This window comes from Pygocentrus nattereri, chromosome 10 (assembly GCF_015220715.1).
Source record: "Pygocentrus nattereri isolate fPygNat1 chromosome 10, fPygNat1.pri, whole genome shotgun sequence".
NCBI classification, from domain to species: domain Eukaryota; kingdom Metazoa; phylum Chordata; class Actinopteri; order Characiformes; family Serrasalmidae; genus Pygocentrus; species Pygocentrus nattereri.
The window spans coordinates 37,903,749-37,925,920 of NC_051220.1; the positions used below are offsets into that span (position 1 = coordinate 37,903,749).

At 40.8% G+C, this 22,172-nt stretch overlaps 3 protein-coding genes across 5 annotated transcripts in view; 1 reads left to right on the plus strand and 2 right to left on the minus strand.

The window, feature by feature from the left end:
- The window catches only part of adck1 (aarF domain containing kinase 1), a 232,113-nt gene extending 224,848 nt beyond the window's left edge, over positions 1-7,265 (minus strand). Inside the window, exons 1-3 of one of the 3 annotated variants that reach the window (XM_037542298.1) lie at positions 7,212-7,265; positions 6,149-6,288; positions 5,846-5,929 (exon numbers count right to left, since the gene is read on the minus strand). In XM_037542298.1, the coding sequence (XP_037398195.1) occupies positions 5,846-5,929; positions 6,149-6,280 (216 nt within the window). In that variant the 5' untranslated portion in view covers positions 6,281-6,288; positions 7,212-7,265. Of the gene's footprint in view, positions 1-5,845; positions 5,930-6,148; positions 6,289-7,076; positions 7,156-7,182 lie in introns of those variants that run through there. The other 2 variants (XM_037542299.1, XM_037542300.1) reach the window with 2 other exon arrangements.
- Positions 7,266-9,137: 1,872 nt separating this feature from the next.
- LOC108444415 (SRA stem-loop interacting RNA binding protein) lies at positions 9,138-12,256 on the minus strand. The gene is made up of 4 exons (XM_017725591.2): positions 12,167-12,256; positions 11,856-11,914; positions 11,252-11,359; positions 9,138-9,362 (listed from the first exon to the last, which is right to left on the minus strand). Exons 1-4 carry the CDS (start codon positions 12,231-12,233, stop codon positions 9,297-9,299), a joined length of 300 nt encoding a protein of 99 aa, XP_017581080.1. The 5' UTR covers positions 12,234-12,256; the 3' UTR covers positions 9,138-9,296.
- A 478-nt stretch (positions 12,257-12,734) lies between these two features.
- Positions 12,735-21,201, plus strand: alkbh1 (alkB homolog 1, histone H2A dioxygenase). Its single transcript, XM_017725592.2, has 6 exons — positions 12,735-12,889; positions 14,030-14,138; positions 14,347-14,509; positions 16,271-16,355; positions 17,712-17,905; positions 19,721-21,201. Exons 1-6 carry the CDS (start codon positions 12,749-12,751, stop codon positions 20,151-20,153), a joined length of 1,125 nt encoding a protein of 374 aa, XP_017581081.2. The 5' UTR covers positions 12,735-12,748; the 3' UTR covers positions 20,154-21,201.
- The last annotated feature ends 971 nt before the right edge of the window (positions 21,202-22,172 follow it).

Here is a 22,172-nt window from a genome sequence, read left to right on the forward strand (position 1 = left end):
GACTGGACTTGCTGCACAGGTGGCGTCCGATCACGGTACCACACTGGAATTCACTGAGCTCCTGAGAGCGACCCATTCTTTCACTAATGTCTGTAGAAACAGTCTGCAGGCCTAGGGGCTCGGCTTTATACACCTGTGGCCATGGAAGTGACTGGAACACCTGAACTCAATGATTTGGATGGGTGAGTGAATACTTTTGGAAATTTAGCGCATATGCTTGACGAATCGAAGGATTTAAATATTCTTCATCTTCTAGATGATATATGTTCATATTTTCAGGTAAAGTGATTTTATGTTTTTTAAAAAAAAAAGGCTGCAGCACAAAGTTTGAGTTTTACATTTAGTTCACGTCTCGTCTTCTGTGAGATTAATGGCTCGTTGCATAGCAGAAGTCTGCCTGACTCTTGTAAACCTGAAGTTTCTTCATTTTCTGATTACTCAAGTGCATATGAACACGTTGATCGGATTACTGACAAAATCTGATTTTCAGCAGTTATCAGATTAAATGGTACATGTAAACGCACTCACTGTCTGTGTTGAATATCATTGTATAGCTTCTTATTGAATATATGCGCTGTATGTGTTTGGATGAGCAGAGTGATCAGTGATGTCACTGCGTCCTTCAACAATTAGAAAGTGACCCATTTCTATCAGGGCATCATTCTGTGATAATGTATCTGTTTATTTGTCCAGGCTTGAAGGGGGAGGAAAAAAAAAAAAACAGTGAAAAAACTAATAATGATCTGAAACACCCTCATACTACCAAGAGAACTGGATCACCTCCATGACTTTATAATAATTACGAGGCAAATCTCTTCTCTGTATTAAAGCAGGAGAGCTGCATTAATTCTAATCAGTGTGTGTAGTGAGGCTTGACAGCAGGCCCCGGGGGACAGCGAGCAGCGTCCCATCAGCCACACTCAGGCCTGCTGGAGAGAACAGCCAGCCTATCGTCACTCTTCAGGGTTCAGCGGCTGCCTCCAGCGAGAGCCGCCAGGAGAGAGACACTGACCTTTCCCTGCACTGGCCGCTCCACTGTACCTGCATGGAACAACTCAAACAGCCTTTTTACACCAGGGTGAAAATGGCAAGGGGAATATTACTTGGCATTTACAGTTATTGTGTGTGCTATTAGCCAGCTTCCACTCGGGAATGTTTTGAATTCCATGCACTGGTTTGGGAGGTCAGATTCATCGACATGCCGATTAAGATTTGGCACAGTTATTACTGATCAATGCTGCTGTGAAGATGCACGTCTGCATGTTTTACATGCATTAAAGGTGGCTGAGTGGGGGCACTGCTAGAAAGCAAAATAACAGCTACAGGTTTTTAGGTTTTATGCTTCTTAATGCTGTTCCACCACAAATGAGCATGAAATGAGTGTGTGTTTGAATCTGAGGGCGAACGAGAGAGCGTGCGAGAGAGAGAGGGAATTGGACAGAGAGAATGTTTAAGCCATTGCAAAGATAATTGCCTTATTCCTGTTTTGATGATCCGCAGAGCAGTTATTCATTTAAAAAAAAAAAACTAATTTGGAAGTCAGTATTGCATTTCAAAATATATGTATTTCTAACATCAATTAGTGCTAATTATGTAGTGATTAAATTGCATGCATGCAATGATAACAATGGCATTCAAAAATGTTCAGAAAAAATTTAAAAATCTTATTACGATATGTATCATTTAAGCAGAAAAAGTGATATAAAATGTTACATGATGAGGCCTGTCATATTAATAAAATTTCAGGTGATGATTAATTGCCATACAAATAATAACAATTGAACAATCTTTCGAACAGTTTTATTTGCTGTGTGTGACTAAACGTTCAAGTCTAAAGTGGCCAAATTGGCTGGTTAGCTATCTCCCTTCCTGGCTCCTAACCACAGTAACAGCTCAAGCTCAAATAAACAAACATTACTCACTGCTGCCCTCTAAAGCTGCCAGCATAGCTTGACTTATGCTGCGTCACATTAAATATGCCTTTTCTGCCTTCTTTCATTTTCCAGAATTCGCCTCACTCCAAAGGATAAAAATACCCAATTTAAATGGTGTTAATTGACATGTAACCATATGAATGTGAACGCTAACAACTGCGGAAAATAATTGCGATCAGCTCAAATAACTGCAGGCAACCGTGTAATGACTTCAACAGGCCTGTATATGAGATGCATGAGACAAATTAAAGTCACATGTGGATGTTTTAAATCTGCTGTCTTTACATAACCAACATGTAACTCACATGCCTTGAAAAGAAACCACACACACACACACACACACACACACACATTTTCCGCTTCTCCGTCAGGGTCGCGGGGGGTGCCGGAGCCTATTCCAGGATACACCCTGGACAGGTCGCCAGTCCATTGCAGGGCAGGCAGACAGACATACACAATCACACACACCAACACACACACACACACACCTAGGGGCAATTTAGCATGTCCAATTGGTCTGACTGCACGTCTTTGGACTGTGGGAGAAACTGGAGAACCCGGAGGAAACCCACGCAGACACGGGGAGAACCGTGGTCACCCGGCCGGGGAATTGAACCCAGGCCCTCCTCTCTGTTACCCACTGCGCCACCGTGCCACCCCAAGCCAATATATGACAGTTTCTGATTGCACTGTTAAAGAATATTATGGTGTAAACAGCAAAAACAGCAAACGGCTTCAAAACCTGCAACTTTTGGTTCCACAGCTGTAATGAAGGCTCTATAGTGGGCGTGTCAAAATGGTGACCATGATTCCAGGCAAAAGAGCCACAGAGAATAGCGTTTACTCTCATCTAACACTCAGAATTCAGCTAATGAAGGCCTTGCCAACTAGTCGATGAGCTGAATCAGGTGTGTTTAATAAGGTACTGTGTTGAAGTGTGCAGTGTTCTGGGGCTTGACACGTCCTCTATAGTCTGCACGTCACCTTCAAAACTCGAAGTTTCACAGCTTTTAGGCAAATCCGTTGATAAGATCACTATGTTTATGCTCTAAAGTCAGCAAGAGTTGCAATAAAGTTGTATAAAGCAGCAAAATCAGATACAGGATCAGCGTAGAGCTACATCACAAACTTGTCCTATCACTGGATGAGCTTCTGTATAACCTCCTCCAACCCCAAGACATTTGCACCCCAACTGGCCAACCAAACCTGCACCTACAGCACCCAGTCTGACTACCTGTGTACGGCAGCAGGAGCTCAGCAACAACTAAAACACAAAAGCAGTAAAGATGACAAGATATCAAATCTACTCTACAGATACCGACATGGACACCCTAAATATCAGCTGATACTGGCTGTTTTTTAAAATAAGCTATAAAATGACCATCTCAAAGAACTTGGCTCAAACTACTCAAACAAATTCTCTACTAGCCTCCAGGAAGAAATACAGTTACACAAAACTGAAGGAATCTAGTATAACACAATGTTGATGTTCTCACATGACCTACTTGACTTGTGTTGTGAGGTTACTGATCAATACCATCTTTAAAACCAGGGTAACTAAGCACACAAACAATAACTCATAAGATATTGTGTAGACCACCAGAAGCCCATTGACATATAAGCATTTAATTCTGCAATTAACGTGAAATATTATCCAAATAATATTATCCAAACACAACATTTGAGCTGTGAAATCACTGATACCATCTTTTGAAAACATAACTAAACAAATTCTGGCATTTCTGCACTCTGAAAATAGGAATCCCAGTTTTCGTCAACTTGGGCCAAGCAAGCATGGATGGAGAATTATTAACAGACACAGACATTTTTGGAAATATGAAGTAATCAGACTTCAAACTGTTTGAAGCACAGGGTGTGACATCCTGTTCAAGTCTAAAATAGTATCTTTAGCCATGTAACTCACTCACTAAACTACTGTAGCGACTAGAGCTTCCAGAGGTCAGCACCAGCCAATAGCGCGTGAGGCTTGGCCACACTGATGGCCACTGAAGGAGGACAATGGGAAGGGTGCGCCCTCCAGAAGTCAAGACTCAAGAGGCTTTTATTGTCATTCCATCTATGTACAAGTACACAGTGGAGTGAAATCACGTTCCTCCAGGAACAACACGGTGCAACAAGGAACAAACAGTACAAAGTGCAAACATGCAGACATAGTGTGCAGACAAAAACAGAAGAGGGCCTTGCTGCTGTTAATGTTGTTGTTTATTATTGTAAGGTGTGTATATGACTTGTTTGTGTTATTCTGTGTTGTGGGTTGATGGTGTGTTTAGTTTTTGGGGGCTGGTCTACAGTCAGGGTGAAGCCAGTGGGTGGTGGAGACCTCCCCCATGAGTTCATCGCTGTGTATGTGCCTTTTTAGCTGGTGTTTAATAAAGAGCACTTCTTGTGGTGGAATCATGGTCCCCCTTGTGTCTTACTAGACAGCGACGCTACAATATGTTAAAGCGTATTATCGCTGCTGCCGGAAGAAAACCTTGCATCTCCAAAATGGTAACTTTACAGGAGAAGGAAAAAAACATTCTTTACTTTTAATGTAAGTCAATGGAACCGGATTAAGTCATTCTGGGCCGTTCCTTTTGGTCCACCGATCATGAAATTTCAACACAACATAAAGGGCAACGGGAATTTTCAAATTATGTCAAAAACTGAAAAACAACAAAAATGGAGATACATGGTTTTGTTCAGACAGCAGCGATATGGTATATGCTGGGACATGTTTAAACTGTTCAAGTTCATGGGTGCACATTGAACTAATGAGTGATTCTTTGGTCATGTGTAAATAATCAGAATCTCTAAATCACTCAGCGCAATCATGATCCATCACTTATACCACTCCTTCAGGCTAGATTCATTATTTTCTGTGAATTATGGACTGTTTATTGCTCCTTATTGGCATGTTCTCTTCTGTGTTGAGCCCACAAAGGCCAACCAATTACAATACCATGACAATAAATATTGCATTTGGAAGCACATGCAGACATCTACAGCCTCTAAATGCCTTAAAGTCAGGAGTTAAGCCTAAAAGACCACATAACCTAAAAGACGATATACACCGATCAGGCGTAACATTCTGACCACCTCCTTGTTTCTACACTCACTGTCCATTTTATCAGCTCCACTTACTGTATAGCTGGACTTTGTAGTTCTACAGTTACAGACTGTAGTCCATCTGTTTCTCTGATACTTTGTTACCCTGTTCTTCAGTGGTCAGGACCCCCATGGACCCTCACAGAGCAGGTACTATTTGGGTGATGGATCATTCTCAGCACTGCAGTAACACTGATGTGGTGGTGGTGTGTTAGTATGTGTTGTGCTGGTCTAAGTGGATCAGACACAGCAGTGCTGCTGGAGTTTTTAAACACTGTGTCCACTCACTGTCCACTTTATTAGACACTCCTACCTCATCAGTCCACCTTGTAGATGTGAAGTCAGAGAAGACAGATCATCTGCTGCTGGATAGTTTGTGTTCATCCTCTAGTCCTTCACCAGTGGTCACAGGACGCTGCTGGCTGGATGTTCTTGGTAGGTGGACTATTCTCAGTCCAGCAGTGCCACTGAGGTGTTTAAAAACACTGCGGTGTCTGATCCACTCAGACCAGCACAACATAAACTAACACACCACCATTAGTGTTACTGGAAAAAGTGGGTGGAAAAATACTGACTCTTCGTCTAGGTTGTCTGCAAGTTTACCCACAAAACTTCAATTTTTAAAGAAATCAAAGGAAAGGCCCACCCATCTATGTTCCTTTATGTACATGTTTAACTCTTGCAAATTAACTGACAAATAATTTGTTGTTAAGACCATTCAAAGCTCTATATTTTGGCACTTATTTACATAGGAGTGTGTACATTTTTATTAAAAAACAAAAAACACAAAACACAAAACTCACCTCAGATCTGAGCGCCCAGTATTTCTCTGTCCCATACTGAACGTCTCTGAATGCCGTGAGGTAGTCATAACTGATGACAGCCGTCTGAAAAAAAAAAAAGACAACTTTGAAAAAGAAATATATTAAAATAAAATAAAATAAAAACAACATATGAAAACATTTCACAGTATAACACTTGCAAATAGAAATGATGTAGCCAACTGTAATCTGGCTGTCCTTGGGGTCCTCTGAGGCTCACACAGTGGAATATTATTAACAGTTTAGAAAGATCAAAGACTAATATAATAGTGACAATTATTTTACCGTGGCGGCCGCCCTGCCAAATCTGACGATGCTGAGGTCATTGAGGTCAACTTTCTGGTTGTACAGGTAGAATCCAGATGAGGCAAAGACTCCAGCAGCCACAGATGAGACTTTCAGCAGTCGCCCAGCCATGTGAGGCACTGAAGGGAACAAATACACAAAATGTATGAGATATACAAAATAACAACAACAACACAACAACAATAAATAATAAGAACAATAACAGCAATGATAAAATGTACTATTACTAAACATTTAACTATTAAACTGGTATATTATTACTGTTGTTAGTGTAGCAATGAAAAACACAACAACAATAATAACACAATCAAATGAGTGAGTTAACGCTGATGTGTGTTAATGCTACAAAAAATGCAATAAATATTCACAAATGCTTAATGCTCATAGCTAAATAATGGGGGTTTCTTTCCCCTACACAGTTATTTGCCTTGTGCTGAACCTTTAGTCTTACTGGAAATAATAAACAGCATGTTTGTTTACAAGTTCATGTCTCAAAACATCCAGGGGGGTAACCTATTTCACCAAACAGGATTTCTGTTAGCCAGAGAGCCCAAAGATGAGGACAGCCCAGTAGGAACGTCCCTCAGCTGTACTGAGAGGCTTGACGTTGGGCTTAAATTATCTGGCTAAATTGAGAAACCCTGCTTTGTGAAATGCCCCCAAGCAGAGAGCTCAGAGCAAAACTAACAGCGACAAAACTCCACGTTGCAGCTAAGACAAGGCATTTTATTTCTAGAGATATAAGCCAAACACAGCAGACACAGTCTGCTGAGGATAAGAGACTCTTTGCAGCTGTAAAAGCTCCACAGAACATTAAAAATCCTGATTAATCCTGAGCTCAGCTCGGTGACAGGCAGCTACTGCACACCGTTAATTACACCAGCAGCTTCACAGCAGGCGCTCGTACCGAAAAACAGATTAACTGCTGAATGTGTCTTAGTTCACGGAACCTCACTGGGTCCATATAAATGTTTATTTCAGTCCGTATTAGCCGCGTTTGCTACGTTATTTACCTTCTACACACACGCTGTCATTCACTCACCGGCTTTGGTTCGTGATCTCTGAACTCTCGCCTGTGCTCAGCGCACAGCATGCTGGTCCTTGTAGTTTTTGCCGCTACCTCTCAAGCGAGCACGCTAAAGTAGAATCCTACATGGGCTGCAACGTCGAGCTGGTTATTTTATGATTTTTCTTTTTATAGATTTACGAAGCATTTCTTATATAGTTTGTAGTTATGCTGTTATATGAATTGTAGTGTTTTAACTGTAATATTTTGCTTCTCTTCTTGTGTTGAAGCACTTTAAAATGTTGTCTCAAATCAAGAATTGTACATAAAAGTACTGTATTATTATTATTATTATTATTATTGTTGTTGTTGTTGTTGTTATTCCTTATGTCATTAGCTATAAATTTAACTGTAATTTAGGTTTTAATTATTTGTTTGTAATTATCGAGTGCAGTTCCCAGCTCACATTATTAACTAATAATCAATCTTTTACAAATCAGGTGTGTCAGACCAGGTCAGCACAAACAAGTGCAGTATAAGCGAAGGACAGGACTGGAGCATCAAAACACTGCTTTAAACTTCAGCAGAAAGTAGCCGTAGGCCAATGTTTACACTCTTCGTAAGATCCTGAAGGTTCATAGCTCTACATATAGCCTACACTGTCCCACCTTTACTGACCAGTGCTTCATCTTTTACTTGCAACATGCACTTTATGAACAGCCGCTCTACATACTTGCACATATGCACACATAACTGTAATTTCTTTCAACTTTGCACATAAAACTACTTTTTTATTGTTGTTTTTAGTGTAATTCTTGTATTGTCTACTTACTTTGTATTGTCATCTAAGATTATATTAAGATTATATTTGGTGAATGGAGGAACAGCAAAGTAAGAATTTCACTGTACAGTGTAAGTGCCTGCTTCTGCTGTGCATGTGACAATAAAACTCTTGAATCTTGAATCCCAGTCCTAGACTTTTTCATTTTCCCTAAAATAACAGATTTCCACTGAAGAGCCGATTATCAGATCAGTATGTGCGTTAAAGTTAAAGCTGAACAGTCTGTAAAATTCATGACAAATGAATCATTTCACATCAAACCAGTCTAAATTAAGATCACATCCTAACATCTAACCTATGCAGTACTTTTTAATAAATGCTGGAATTTCCTTTCAAATTAATAGCTGTTCATGTTCTACAGACTACCTCATTTAAACTAGAAACTGTGGGGGAAAACTGTGTGGGAGCCCATGGGCCTCCCCCAAACACACTCACTCTACAGCACCCTTACAAAAACCCAAGTGCCAATGGAAGAATGCAGGCAAAGTTCAAAGCATGTCTGCGTTAGTATAAACACCCATGCATGTTACTATAAAGCTAATGTGATTAATGTATCTTCACTGAAAACGTGAATATATATACACTCACCGGCTACTTTATTAGATACACCTGTTCAGTTGCTTGTTAACACAAATAGCTGATCAGCCAATCACATGGCTGCAACTCAATGCATTTAGGCATGTAGAGGTGGTCAAGACGACTTGCTGAAGTGCAGACCGAGCATCAGAACGGGGGAAGAAAGGGGATTTAAGGGACTTTGAACGTGGCGTGGTTGTTGGTGCCAGACGGGCTGGTCTGAGTATTTCAGAAACTGCTGATCTACTGGGATTTTCACACACAACCATCTCTAGGGTTTACAATCATTATTGTTTTTCTGTATTTTGTACAGTCATTATTGCACTGCATTTCTCATCTCAGGTTATAGGTATCACAGACTGTTGTATTTTTTCTATTTGTAGAATCTATCTATCTATCTATCTATCTATCTAACTATCTATCTGTGTACGCATATAACAAGAATAAATAAACCAGATCCTATCTACAGTTATATGTACAAATAGCTCCTCCACTTCAATGAATATATTTAATTCTAAGTAACTTATACAATGCACAAAAAAATGTACAAGACACTTGTCAATAACACATTTATTTTACAGTTATGATGAACACCAGATTTTCCTTTCACATATCACCAAATGTTTGGACATATATTACAGAACAGTAATACTGAACAATACGAAAAAAAGACATTAAATCATCTCCACAGCCATTAAAGCGATTCAGCTTTCTTCTTCTTTATTTGCTCTTCTACCCATGAATGGCTTTCTGTTTCTTTGTACCTGGAGCTGCATTTGGGGGCAAAAAATATATATAATTATACAAAAAAATACGTAATGTCATATTATAATTTAACACTAACAACCAAACACAATCATGTTTTAAGGCTGCATAAACCAACTTACTTCCTTAACAGTTACACTTCAGTTACTTGAAAAACAATCGTTACTATGTAAATAAATAATACATAATAATAAAATAATAAAAAATAATAAAAATAAATAAATAAAAAAAAAAGACAAAAATTGAGATACGTGGATTTGCATAATCCAAAAGTGCGTAATGGAGTCAATCATAAAAAGAATGGCATATAGATTCATCATCAACACAGTTTAATAAATACTGGAGCATTCATTAAGAGGTATGGTGCATATCTAATTTCATACTGATGTGAGTGCTTCTTTCCACCTACACAGGATATTTAAATGCCAATTCGGCTAATTTGCCATAATGTCTAAACAAATAATTCATTAAAATGTAAATACACTCAGTGCTCTGATGCAAACCATTTCACTCTAGAAAAACTCACTGAATCAGAACTGTCAGAACTTCTCACAGTAGTGCTGATAAGAACCAGACATCCAAAGCTTTTAATGACTCTAGATGCTCCCTCACTGCAAGTTACTACACGAAATGGTTATGCATAAATAGTATCATGTAAAAACTTTCTTTTTCAAATGTGCTACCATTTCACTACAATCATCATTACACACGCTGGTGGTCAGAAGACATGCAGGCTCACTGGTCATTCTGGATATCAGATAAAATCGCTATTTGAATGACTTTGTTCAGTGGTAGAACCCAGATAACAAGAGGATAGCAAGCCACTGTTGACCCACTGACAGCAAGCTAGAGGTCCACTGGCTTTTTGCTACTGGCATTTGCCAGGCAGCCCACTGGTGATTAAGTAGAGTATTAGACAAAATGTCAGTTTTCATCTGCTTATTTTTCATCCACTGCTTTCTTTTATTAGCTTTTACAAATCACTTTAATAAATAATTTTAACAGTAATGATAGAAATAAAGCCAGATGTACAGCTGTAACAAAACTAGCACAGTGTCTCGTACAACATTTTTAATACAACCATTTCATATTAGGCCTAGTCAATTGTTTGCAATAATTGTCTTAGTTTACTATTACTAGGACAATAATCTGGGTGGTCCAGTGATGGACGAGCCATGGCGTACAGTCAGCAGGGTGCCCACCTTATCAACCCAGCGGAATGATGTGTGCTATGTCAAATTTTAAAACTTCTTCTTCTTTCAGCTGCTCCCTTTAGGGGTCGCCACAGCGGATCATCTGCCTCCATCTTGCCCTATCCACTGCCTCCTCTACTTTTACACCAACCATCTCCATGTCCACCTTCACTACATCCATAAACCTTCTCTGAGGTCTACCTCTTCTCCTTCTACCCGGCAGCTCCATCTCCAACATTCTTTGCCCAATACATCCACTATTCCTCCTCAACACATGTCCAAACCATCTCAACCTGGCCTCTCTGGCTTTATCTCCAAACTGCTCCACCTTCACTGTCCCTCTGATCTGCTCATTTCTAATCTTGTCCATCCTTGTCACTCCCAACAAAAATCTCAGCATCTTCATCTCCGCCACCTGCAGCTCAGCCTCCTGTCTTTTAGACAGAGCCACAGTCTCCAAACCATACATCATAGCAGGACGCACTTCTGTCCTCCATCCTGCCTGCACCCTCTTCTTCACCTCTTTTCTACACTGTCCATTGCTCTGGATGGTTGACCCAAGATATTTGAAGTCATCCACCTTTACGACCTCTATTCCTTGCATCTTCAGTGTAAAATTTTAAAACAAAAAGGGTAAAATTCCCCTTTAAAATGTCTTATGCAACCCAGCACGGTCTTCAAGCCAGACTGAAGTTCCTCACCTTGGTTCCCTCAATAAGGTGAGGATCCTTCTGAAGAGCATTCTGCAGACCTTCCTCAGAAGAGAAGCCAATCCAGCAGAAGCCTCTATGAAACCCAGTCTCTTTGTCCTGAGGGACAGCATCAGCAGTGCATAGATAGATAGATAGATAGATAGATAGATAGATAGAAAGATAGATAGATAAATGGATAGATGTATGAATAGATAAATAGTTCTTAATGGACATATCATCAAACATAAACTTATATAAACTATGCAGAAAAAGGCAACATAGAAATAAACCTAGACATTAGTTAAAGTACAAGAGAAATAAAAAGTATAAAAGTACATCTATTTACATATATACATGGCATGTGACACAGATTGGCTGTATGTACAGAGAGCAGGCACTGAGTGGTATGAGGTAGTCTAACAGCACATATTATAGACATGACTAACTCAGTATTGTAGTGTAAAGTGTCATTACAGTCATTGTTGTGATAAACTGCACAGTGTGTGTTAATCAGAGAGGAGATAGTGATGTGGTTCAGCTCAGTTCAGGCAGCAGGAGGCATCAAGCAGAATATGAACACACACAGTGAAGCAAGGATGGTGGAACTACTCACGAAAGGCAGGAGGCATTTCTTCACATGGCCGAACTGCCCGAAATACTCCCTCACCTCCTCTGGAAACGGCATGAGAGAAACACAGTTGCAGAAATGTGTGCATTTCAGCCACAACATGAGTCAAGCTGACAGGCTAACTGTGCTAAGCTAACTGCTAACTGTGCGGTCTCCCCGCGACACTGTTAGCTACACAAGCTAAAGCCGGAGCATTAGTGAGAACTTAGAGACTCCCAGTCACAATAAACCACTTATCGTAGGACTAAAGCTCTACCGACAAGCAACTCTATCGTTGACTCTTACTCCCAACTCACTCGAAGCGACAGTCCAGGGAATTTTTGACACGAAAACCTCGAACACCTTCCTGCTGGGCGCTGCCATATCTCGTCCTTGGTCAAAGCGGTCGCGTCTGACGTCACGCGTGACGTTGCCGTACGTTTTAAAATGTATTTAAAATTTTATTTTTATTTTGTTTAATAAATGATTTAATGTTCATTGTATGTTTGTCTTATTTGTAGTTTTATTCCTTTTTTGTAAATGTGACACTTTCAACATAAAATAAAATGTAAAAATTAAAGCGTTTAAAAAAACAATAAACGAATAAGCAAACACAATTGAAATAAAGTGTAAAAGTAAAATGTATTTTTATTTTATTTTATTAGCATTATTTTTACGTCGTTTTATTTTTGCTTTATTTAATAAATTGCGTAATAAATTGTTAAACACATTATTTTAAATGTAAATTTATTTTATTTATTTATTTATTTTAAAAAACGACCATTAAATTTCATAGTATCGCTTTCAAATAAATATCTCTGATAAAGCATTATCGCTTTCGCGGTGAGCTGAGATCGCCTGCTCTCTGACGCTGCGAGGTGGGGGTTAAGGGGTGAGCGATGCTGGGTAAGATGGCAGCCTCCGTGGCGGAGCATGGAGAAGATGCGTTTAGGACGGTGTTCAGGTTTTATAAGCGGAGAAATCCTCCTCCTGATTTCAGCCAGGTCATCGATTTCTCCAAAACGGTAGAAAATGAGCGGGTGAGTGTCCGAACCAGTGGCCTCTGTGAGCCGCCTGTGTCTGTAGCTTTAGTATTACCCCTATAAGAAGCAGCTGAAGAAGTGCTGCATTCATTTCTGCATAAAAGTCCTACAGAATCGAGCAGTTGGCACAGTTTACTGCAGGACACTGCGCAAGTAGCGTTATACCATTATACAGCATTCAAAATCGTATAGTTTTGTACAGCTGTAGATCTTTTTTATAAGGGGGAATGGTAAGAGTTCCTGAAAGAGCACATACACACTGCATGGCAGTCATTCATTAAAGTTACACATCATTTAAGAGACTGCTGTCATGTCATGGAATGAACTGGAGTGAGAAATATGTGCAAATACACATCGAGCAGCAATAAGATCTAAACCCCCGCCTTGTTTCTACGCTCATGGTCCATTTTATCAGCTCCACTTACTGTACAGGTGCACCTTGTAGTTCACCAATTACAGACTGAGGTCCATCTGTTTCTCTGATACTTTGTTAGCCTCTTTTACCCTGTTCTTCAGTGATCAGGACCCCTCTGGCCCCCCAGAGCAGGTATTATTTGGGTGGTGGATCATTCTCAGCACTGCAGTGACACTGACCTGGTGGCATAGCGTTCATCTCAAATCCAGTTTGTAAATACATTGTGAATAAACACATCTGTGTCAGCATATGAAAGAAAACTTAGGGTTGGCACCAGATTGATCATTATGTGTTTATTGTGCTACAGGATGTTACTGTTATTTTACTGCAATTCGAGCAACTGTACAAACATAGGTTATACTTGTCTGTAATTCTAATCCAGATAGACGTCATTTTATAAATGTATAAGTGTGTTCCCATCAACATGAGGAGATTTGTGCATGAAAAATATTGGCCATCAACACTGACCCACAATTTCCATAGGTTTAAATTTGTCTTGACGTATTACTGATGTAGTTAGCTGTCTCTACCCACTCACTCCCGTCACAAACCAGTTGGCTTGTGAGTAGGTAGTCGGATTTTACTGGGTGTCCTATTATTATTTCTCAGGAGCAATGCTTGCGAATGTTCTCTAAGATAGCCTCTATTAGTTGCATATTATCAAGGACACTCATTTGTTTGGTATATAGTGGGCTGGTGGATAAAATGAGCTTTGCTTGTAGGTTTTTGCTACTGAGCTGGACCATGGCAGTCTCAGTGAGGAAGATGCTTGCAGAGCAGGACTTCGGCCTGTTAAAGACTGGAGAGCCTTCAGCCTTCAGGGGTATCCAGGTGTGAGGTTCTTTTGGATTGAGAGAATTGACACAGGCATATTACTGTTATGCACTTAGACAAGAAGAACGTACCAGCTTGCGTGTCTTATCTGACCTCAGCAAGAAAGTGAGCATGTGGTTTCTGTTAGTGCAGTATCTGGCTCTGTAATAAATGTTCTTATACAAAGAGAATGGGACCTTATATGTATCTCCTCCCCCCAAAACAGGCTTCATATTCATCTCCAATCCCTTCCTCCTGGGCTCACAGCAATACTGGGTAAAGCAGTGCCTGAAAACCTACCCGCAAAAACCCAACGTGTGTAACCTGGACATGCACATGTCGCCTACTGAGACTGAGAACATCTGGGAGAAGAGTATAGACGGCATTCGGTGAATATGTTTTTTAGAAAATGAGCCCTAAACATATGCTATTGACCATGTTTAATCACTGTGTATATCCCTGTTTGTTCTTATGCGTGAATGGAGCGATTATGTCCTAAACTCCACTTGTAAAGTTTCATCTTCAGTGTTCAGGGGGGCCATAACAGCCCATATGAAAGAACATTATCACATTTGAACATTTTCTGTAGGCTATTGCTTCAGAACTGTACCAGCATGCTACAGTATTTGTGTAAAGGGTATCTGCTGACCAAAATGAACAATTGCTAATGTCAGTAAAATCTCCTTCAGATGATGCATCGCAAAGGTGTCGGGAGCTTTTGAAAAACTGCAACGTCTTTGGAGCGGATGCTTGGGCATTGGCTGTTGTCTTTTTATTTGTTTATTTACTCCCGTCCTCCACTAGCTGGTCAATGTAAAAACCTCTGGTTCCCAATGGCTCTATGGTGCAATGCATGCTGGGTATTGTAGTGAGAGAATGCTGGTGGATGAAAGCACAAAAAGGGTACAAAATCATGAATTCTGTCAAACTGATGAGGCTGAGGGAGGCAGTGCTTCACAGAATATTACACAGGTCAACATCACATATAACATTACATGCTAATTTTAGGCTGAAATGGCCCTTCAAACTTATTGAAATGATCTCTTTATGGAAACGAACATTTTTGGATTGACAATGATAATTATGGTGGTATTACACTATTACACTATAGACACCAAATCATATAGGCAGTTTTCTAGGGTAATGATCATTGGGAGCCGTAGTGTGGTCATTTTAACAGGTGTAGTCTGTTGTTTAGGCATCTAATGGTGCTCTTGACCCACAGTGATAAGTATGTCCTTTCATGCTGCTTGTATTATTAGGATATAATTTTGTCATGTGCTGTTATATTATTGAGTTTTTTTGGTTAATTAACTGATAGCAAATATCTTGGCCTGTAGAGGTTACATGGTGTCCAATTTGGTGTCCATATAACCTGTTCTGTGTCTTTGGACCTCATTTATTTCATAGTGCTTATATCAGTATTATCACTATTATCTCACTGTATTAGTGAGGTAATAGTGATAGTGTCAGTCCTTCTTGTCTTGTTTGAAGTGTGTGTCTCTTTATCAGTTGAAACTATGCAAACTATCCATTTGTCTGTAAGGATTTGTCAAAACAGGGAAAACGACACTAATGCTACGTTCACATTACAAGCCTCATTGCTCAAATCTGATGTTTTGCTCAAATCCGGTCAGGTAAGTGACTCAAATCTGTGATTAATGTGAATGAACCAGCACAATGAAATTTGCATGCGCATCACGTGCGTGAATCGCATGCGCCACGTGCATAATTTGCAAACAAACTAGCGAGCAGAACGAGCCTTCACTGTGAAGATAATCAACTCCGATCAAGTCTTGGCTTCGTTATTAGAGCGAGACAAAGGTGAAAAAGGTGCATTACAGGCTTTATCTTGTGTTAAAGTTGCCATGGTAACGCTGAATGATGGCGCAGTGGAAAAAAAAGCACATGAATTCCAATCCGAGTGTTCTCATTAAGGTCGCATGGCTACGAATTGGATAGGTATCTGATCTAGGACCACATATGAAAGGGGCTCAGGTCAGATTTGAAAAGATCAGATTTGTGTGTCCACACAGCCCTGAAAACATCAGATCTGAGTCACATTAGGGCATAAAATCAGATTTGTGTCACTTCAACCTGGTAATGTGAACGTAGCCCAATCCTGAGCCGAATACATATCTGTTTTGCAGGAAGAAGGGGAAGAGGGAGCCGAGGTCACTGCTGGAGAAACTTCGTTGGGTGACTTTGGGTTACCACTACAACTGGGACACTAAGGTACCCAGATTTAGTTTTATGACTGAAAATGACTCCAGTTTTCGCTTCTCTAAAACATCTGCCCCTTCACACTGTTTTCTCTTCTGGAACACCCGTTTCATCTCATCCACTGATTAGGACGCTCTTCAGTAGTCTCAAAGTGAGCTGGAGCTGAGGAATCCTGACCTCTGCTTGAAATAACCAAAAAAGAAACTTGACGCTGTCGAAAAACTTGGCTGTAAATCAAACATCATGTTCAAAGAAGAAGAAGGAAAAGTTAATGCATCTGTGTTGGGGGTGTTTCTCCTGAGGGAACCATGTTCCTTACTGAAGTTAAATGTGCTGTGTCCAGGATTTTATTAGCTTTGTTTCCTCCTTTCAGGACATTTCATCTCTAATTGTACAGACCTGATGCTTGCCTGTCTCGTTTATATGCTAATTACGTAAAAGTGTTTAGTCTTCTGTCCTATTAAATCAGTCAGGAGTTGCACACAGGATTCATTAACCTGATCTCCGTTTGACACTGCCAAATGTCTGACAACAACCTGTGAATTTTAAACAGTGCCTTTCTCACTCCTCTCTGTTTGAGTGCGGGCGGCGGCTGAGCTGCCAGCTCTGTTAGGATCACAGGCCTGCCTGGCTAATTCAGCTGTTTGGAAAGACACGGCTCACGCGATTATCTGCTGATTACACTTTCACGCCCCATCGCTGACACTGGGACCTGGTGCGAAAGACAACGAGCAAAAGGCACAAACCAGAACAGCCTCCCCTAATCTTTTATTAGATATGTAAATCAGCGGCTTCTTCTCATTCCAACAACTGCAAGAGAAATAAGCATTTTTGTTCACTATCCTTCCAAAAGGTTCTAGACATCAAATTTTCTTATGAAATTGAAAGTGTTAACAGGGAGCTTTGCTGCTGTAACAGCCTCTACTCTTCTGGGAAGGCATTACATTACATTACATTCTGTGTGCAGTACTAGATTGTTATGAGGATTTGATTGCATTCAGCCACAAGAGCATGAGTGAGGTCAGGTACTGATGTTGGGTGATCGGTTCTGGATCACACCAACTCCTCCCAAGTTTGCTGAATGGAGCTTTACACCCCTCTAGCTGACACTTGGCATTGAGCGTGGTGACCTTAGACCTGTGGCTGCCCCAGAGCGTCCCATTCTTTTGGTCAGTGCTTTTCTATGGAGATTAGTTTGGGTGCAATTAAACACCTTAACATATCTGAATTCACTAATTAGTAGGCTGTCTTGATACTTTGGGACAGCAGTTGCAGAAATCGCATGAACGCCTTTTATATGTATTCTCTGTATTATGTAAATATTTTATCTATATTCATCTATATGAATGTCTCTCATCTACCATCCAGACGTACTCTGCAGACCACTACAGTCCCTTCCCTGTGGACCTCCACTCTCTCTCCCAGAAAGTGGCTGCAGCCTGTGGCTTCCCTGGCTTTAAAGCAGAGGCAGGCATTCTCAACTACTACCGTTCTGACTCCTCTCTCGGAATCCATGTTGATGAGTCTGAACTCGATCATACGTGGCCCCTTCTGTCATTTAGGTGAGGAATATGTGTTGTTTGAAATGTTTGCAAACTACTTCTTTCTTTGTTCGCATTACCTCTTTTGGCTTTAAAGTTGATTTCGTACATGTAGCTGGTCGGCCGAGACAAAATCTATTTCATGCATTTTTCTCCCCTTACAGCAGATATAATCAAAGAAATGTTCGATGTTCAAAGTCTGCTTCTTTAGCTTTGCACTAGTGCTAATGTAGCTAAGAAGAAACGTCTACTGCTGTTTTAGCCATGCGTTGTGCTTTTGTCCATTTTTAAAGCTAACAATGTAAACTATAGTGAACATAAACAAAACTGTTTGAGGTTACTTAACAACTTAATGCAGTCAAGGAATTTCTGATGATTTGTGCTTGCGGTTTGGACAGTGCTCTTTGATGATTATGACTTGTTTTGGTTCAAATATATGAAAAATCAGCTTCTGATGATCAGTCTTGAAGTTGATGCAGAAGGAAGTCCGAAACTAATGTAGCTGATGCCATATTGCAGCCATATAACTGCAGTAAATGTCTTTAAACCTTACTATCTAGGCTGTGATCTACCTTACCTCGGCTTCTTTTCTCTGGCTGAAGGAGTAAAAACAATCTTTGCCTCCTTTTTGCGCTGAATAAAGATAAATTCACTGTTTTCCTTATGATTTTGATCGACAGCTGAGGTAACTTGCACTATTGCTCTCATGGTTGTGTTTATTTACCTATAAATCAGTGGCTAGGCTAGGAGTCAGGATTGGGTGACACCTTAGAGATTCACAAAAGTTATATGATGTATTTGTATGGATTTGTGCATGTTGAGTGTTGCAGTTAGAAATGCTGATTAACAAAAAAAAAGAAAATGAATTCCAATGAGGCCAATGGATAAAGCGCTGAGCTACTGAATACTGCATAGCATGAACGATAAATCAGGTGTAACATTGGTGACCACCTCCTTGTTTCTACGCTCATTGTCCATTTTATCAGCTCCACTTACTGTATAGCTGCACTTTGTAGTTCTACAGTTACAGACTGTAGTCCATCTGTTACTCTGATACTTTGTTAGCCCCTTTTACCCTGTTCTTCAGTGGTCAGGACCCCCATGGACCCTCGCAGAGCAGGTACTGTATGGTTGGTGGATCATTCTCAGCACTGCAGTAACACTGACGTGGTGGTGGTGTGTTAGTGTGTGTTGTGCTGGTCTGAGTGGATCAGACATGGCAGTGCTACTGGAGTTTTTAAACACCTTAGTGTCACTGCTGGACTGAGAATAGTCCACCAACCAAAAATATCCAGCCCACAGCGTCCTGTGACCAATGATGAAGGACTAGAGCATGACTAACACAAACTGTGCAGCAGCAGATGAGCTACATCTATGACTTTATATCTACAAGGTGGACTGATAAGGTATGAATGTCTAATAGAGTGGACAGTGAGTGGACACAGTGTTTAAAAACTCCAGCAGCAATGCTGCGTCTGATCCTCTCATACCAGCGCAACACACACTAACACATCACCACTACATCGGTATTACTGAAGTGCTGAGAATGATCCACCATCCAAATAGTACCTGCTCTGTGACAGTCCATGGAGGTCCTGACCACTGAAGAACAGGTTAAAAGGGGGCTAACAGAGTATCAGAGAAACAGGTGGACTACAGTCTGTAACTGTAGAACTACAAAGTGCAGCTATACAGTAAGTGGAGCTGATAAAATGGACAGTAAGCGTAGATCGGTGTTGATCAAACTCTAGTTTTAGGCCAAACTCGGTTTTATAGGTTATGTCTCGTGTTACTTTTATGTCTTCATTCTCTTGACTTCACTCTGGTTTGTCTCAGCTTTGGGCAGACAGCAGTCTTTCTCCTGGGCGGTACTAAACGACAGGACCCTCCCACAGCCATGTTTATGCGTAGTGGTGACATCATGGTGATGTCAGGCTCCAGTCGGCTGCTGTACCATGCTGTGCCCTGCATCATACCGGCCCCTGCTTCCGACCCCCTGCCACCCTGCCTGGGTCAGCACCTGGGGAAGGAGGCGGGCAGTGATGGCCTCATCAAGGATGTGTCTGAAGTAGAGTGGGAGGTGTGCTCCAAGTATCTCCTGACATCACGGGTCAATATGACTGTCAGACAGGTTCTGGGACTGGGTCAGACTTTCCCCACAGCGCTGCCCCGTCTTGGAGCTGTAGCTGAATCCAGTGGCTATCATGAGGAGTCAGGACAAAATGCAAAGAAGAGGAAGAGTGAGTCAGGCTATGAGGAGGACTCCTGACATTCATCTCCGATCCACTTTTGGACTTTCATCAAGCTCAGAGCAAGCAGAACCAGCGTTCTCCAGCAGACATTTTAACATTGGCTTTGCAGCTGGATTTGCTGTGAGAATTGGCAGAAGAAATGAACCTGTGTGAATGAGGAATGTTCTAGAACATGATGAGGACATTCTAGACCTGAAAGAATGGGGATGAACAGTCTAGAACAGCAAGAATGGGGTGACCCTTCTCGAACATCATGAATAGGGAAGAACATGCTAGAACAATGTGAATGGGGAAGATATTCTAGAATGATAGACAACATTGTAGAATAGTGTACAACAGAATGAATGGGGCGAACATTTTGGAACAGTGTAATGGAAGTAAAATGTTATAGAGAAAAGATTCTAGAACAGCATAAAAGTAGAGATCATTCTAGAACAAGAAGGAGAACATTCTAGAACAGTGTAAAAGGGGAGAACATTCTAGAACACCATGAACAGGGAATATCCTCAAACAATGTGAATGGGGGAAGATATTCTAGAATAGAAGACCGTACTAGAACTTGAAGAGGGAGAACATTTTAGAACAGTGTAAAGGAAAACATTCTAAAATGGTGTGAGCTAGAGAGTAGATTCTAGAACATCCTAGAACCGTGTAAATCAGGGAAGATATTCTAGAATGGGAGAGAACACTGTAGAATAGTGTACAACAGAATGAATAGGGAGAACATTCTGGAGCAGTGTAAAGGAAGTAAAACGTTCTAAAATGATATGAGCTTGAGGGAAAATTCTAGAACAGCGTAAAAGTGGAGAACCTTCTAGAACCGAGGGGGGAGATCATTCTAGAACAACATGAACAGGGGGAACATCCTAGAACAGCTTAAATAGGCGAGATTATTGCAGAGAAGCCCAGCAAACACATGCAGGTAGGGCACATTCTGGGTTCGCTGGAGAACGTTGGGTCTGTTGCTCTGAAGGCGACGTGAGTTCTTTAAGTTACAGTAATTTATTAGAACAGAATTCATGATTAAAGCTGTACATATGTGAATAAAACATCTTTTGGAACCTTTTTGTGATGTTTTCATGAAAACAGAAAACCTGCTCAGCAACAGACGTGAACTATATGTGAATTTTTATCTTCTTGGCAAGTCAGCTTGGCTCAAAAGACAAGACAACTACTTAATCTGTCATGTTTTACTTCCCTCACAGTGGCAGCCACTTCATAAAGCAGCACTGACATTCAGCCCAGCCTGTTGGTAGAGGTGCCAATGTGTTGGCCACTCTGTAGCAGCTGCCATGTTTGTTGGTTGGCCAATAACGCTAAACAGATCTGACCTTCAGAGAAAGGCAGAAGAGATGGCGTATCATCTCTTTAATCTGGTCACCCCGTGTCTGGACTGGGGAAAGATTGGCTTTGACAAGCTCCCCAAGGCACAGAGCCTGACAAGGCCATTGTGCTGTTGGACACAAGATGCCAGCGTTACCTAGGCAATGAAACCTTCCTGTCAAATGAGCTGCTTCAGACAGACCTGGGAAGCTGGCTGCTTGGAGTTTATATTCACTCTCATTGTTGAAATTGATGAATTGGTGTAGAAGAAAGTTTACAGGAGTTAATGAGGAACCCACTCAGATGTAAGAAAGAATTCCCTTGGAAATGTCTTGGTTTTGGGTTTCCAGCTCCAGTCACTGTGGTGAGAGCAGTCTAAACCCATACTCCATCAAAGTGTCTTACTTTAGTGAAATACCTTCATAAAATACAACTTTAATACAAAAGTAGCAGCTCAAAAAAGTGCGGAGCAGCTTACAGAACCACAGTGGAACTCACTAGAACATCCAGTATGGGAACTTCTTTACTTTTTTGATATACTGTTGAGCCTCAAATGACCAATGTGTGGCTTAGGCCGAATCCCATTTCTACAGGGCCCTCCAAGCGGAGGTTTTTCAGCGGAACACTCCAAACAGAGCGTTATGAGAGAAATAGAAAAACCAGCAAGTTGGCTGTGCGAGCGACCAAAGAAACCCACAAATGTAGTATTTTCG

What these genes read in the sequence shown, in the direction of transcription:
- LOC108444415 (XM_017725591.2), bottom strand. Translation starts at nt 12,233, where the DNA reads ATGGCAGCGCCCAGCAGGAAGGTGTTCGAGGTTTTCGTGTCAAAAATT. An exon ending in TCCCTGGACTGTCGCTTCGA is followed by an intron (nt 11,915 to 12,166) that starts GTGAGTTGGGAG and finishes TGCCGTTTCCAG; the next exon opens with AGGAGGTGAGGGAGTATTTC. An exon ending in ACCTTATTGAGGGAACCAAG is followed by an intron (nt 9,363 to 11,251) that starts GTGAGGAACTTC and finishes CCCCAAATGCAG; the next exon opens with CTCCAGGTACAAAGAAACAG.
- alkbh1 (XM_017725592.2), top strand. Translation starts at nt 12,749, where the DNA reads ATGCTGGGTAAGATGGCAGCCTCCGTGGCGGAGCATGGAGAAGATGCG. An exon ending in AAGAGTATAGACGGCATTCG is followed by an intron (nt 14,510 to 16,270) that starts GTGAATATGTTT and finishes TCTGTTTTGCAG; the next exon opens with GAAGAAGGGGAAGAGGGAGC. An exon ending in ACTACAACTGGGACACTAAG is followed by an intron (nt 16,356 to 17,711) that starts GTACCCAGATTT and finishes TCTACCATCCAG; the next exon opens with ACGTACTCTGCAGACCACTA.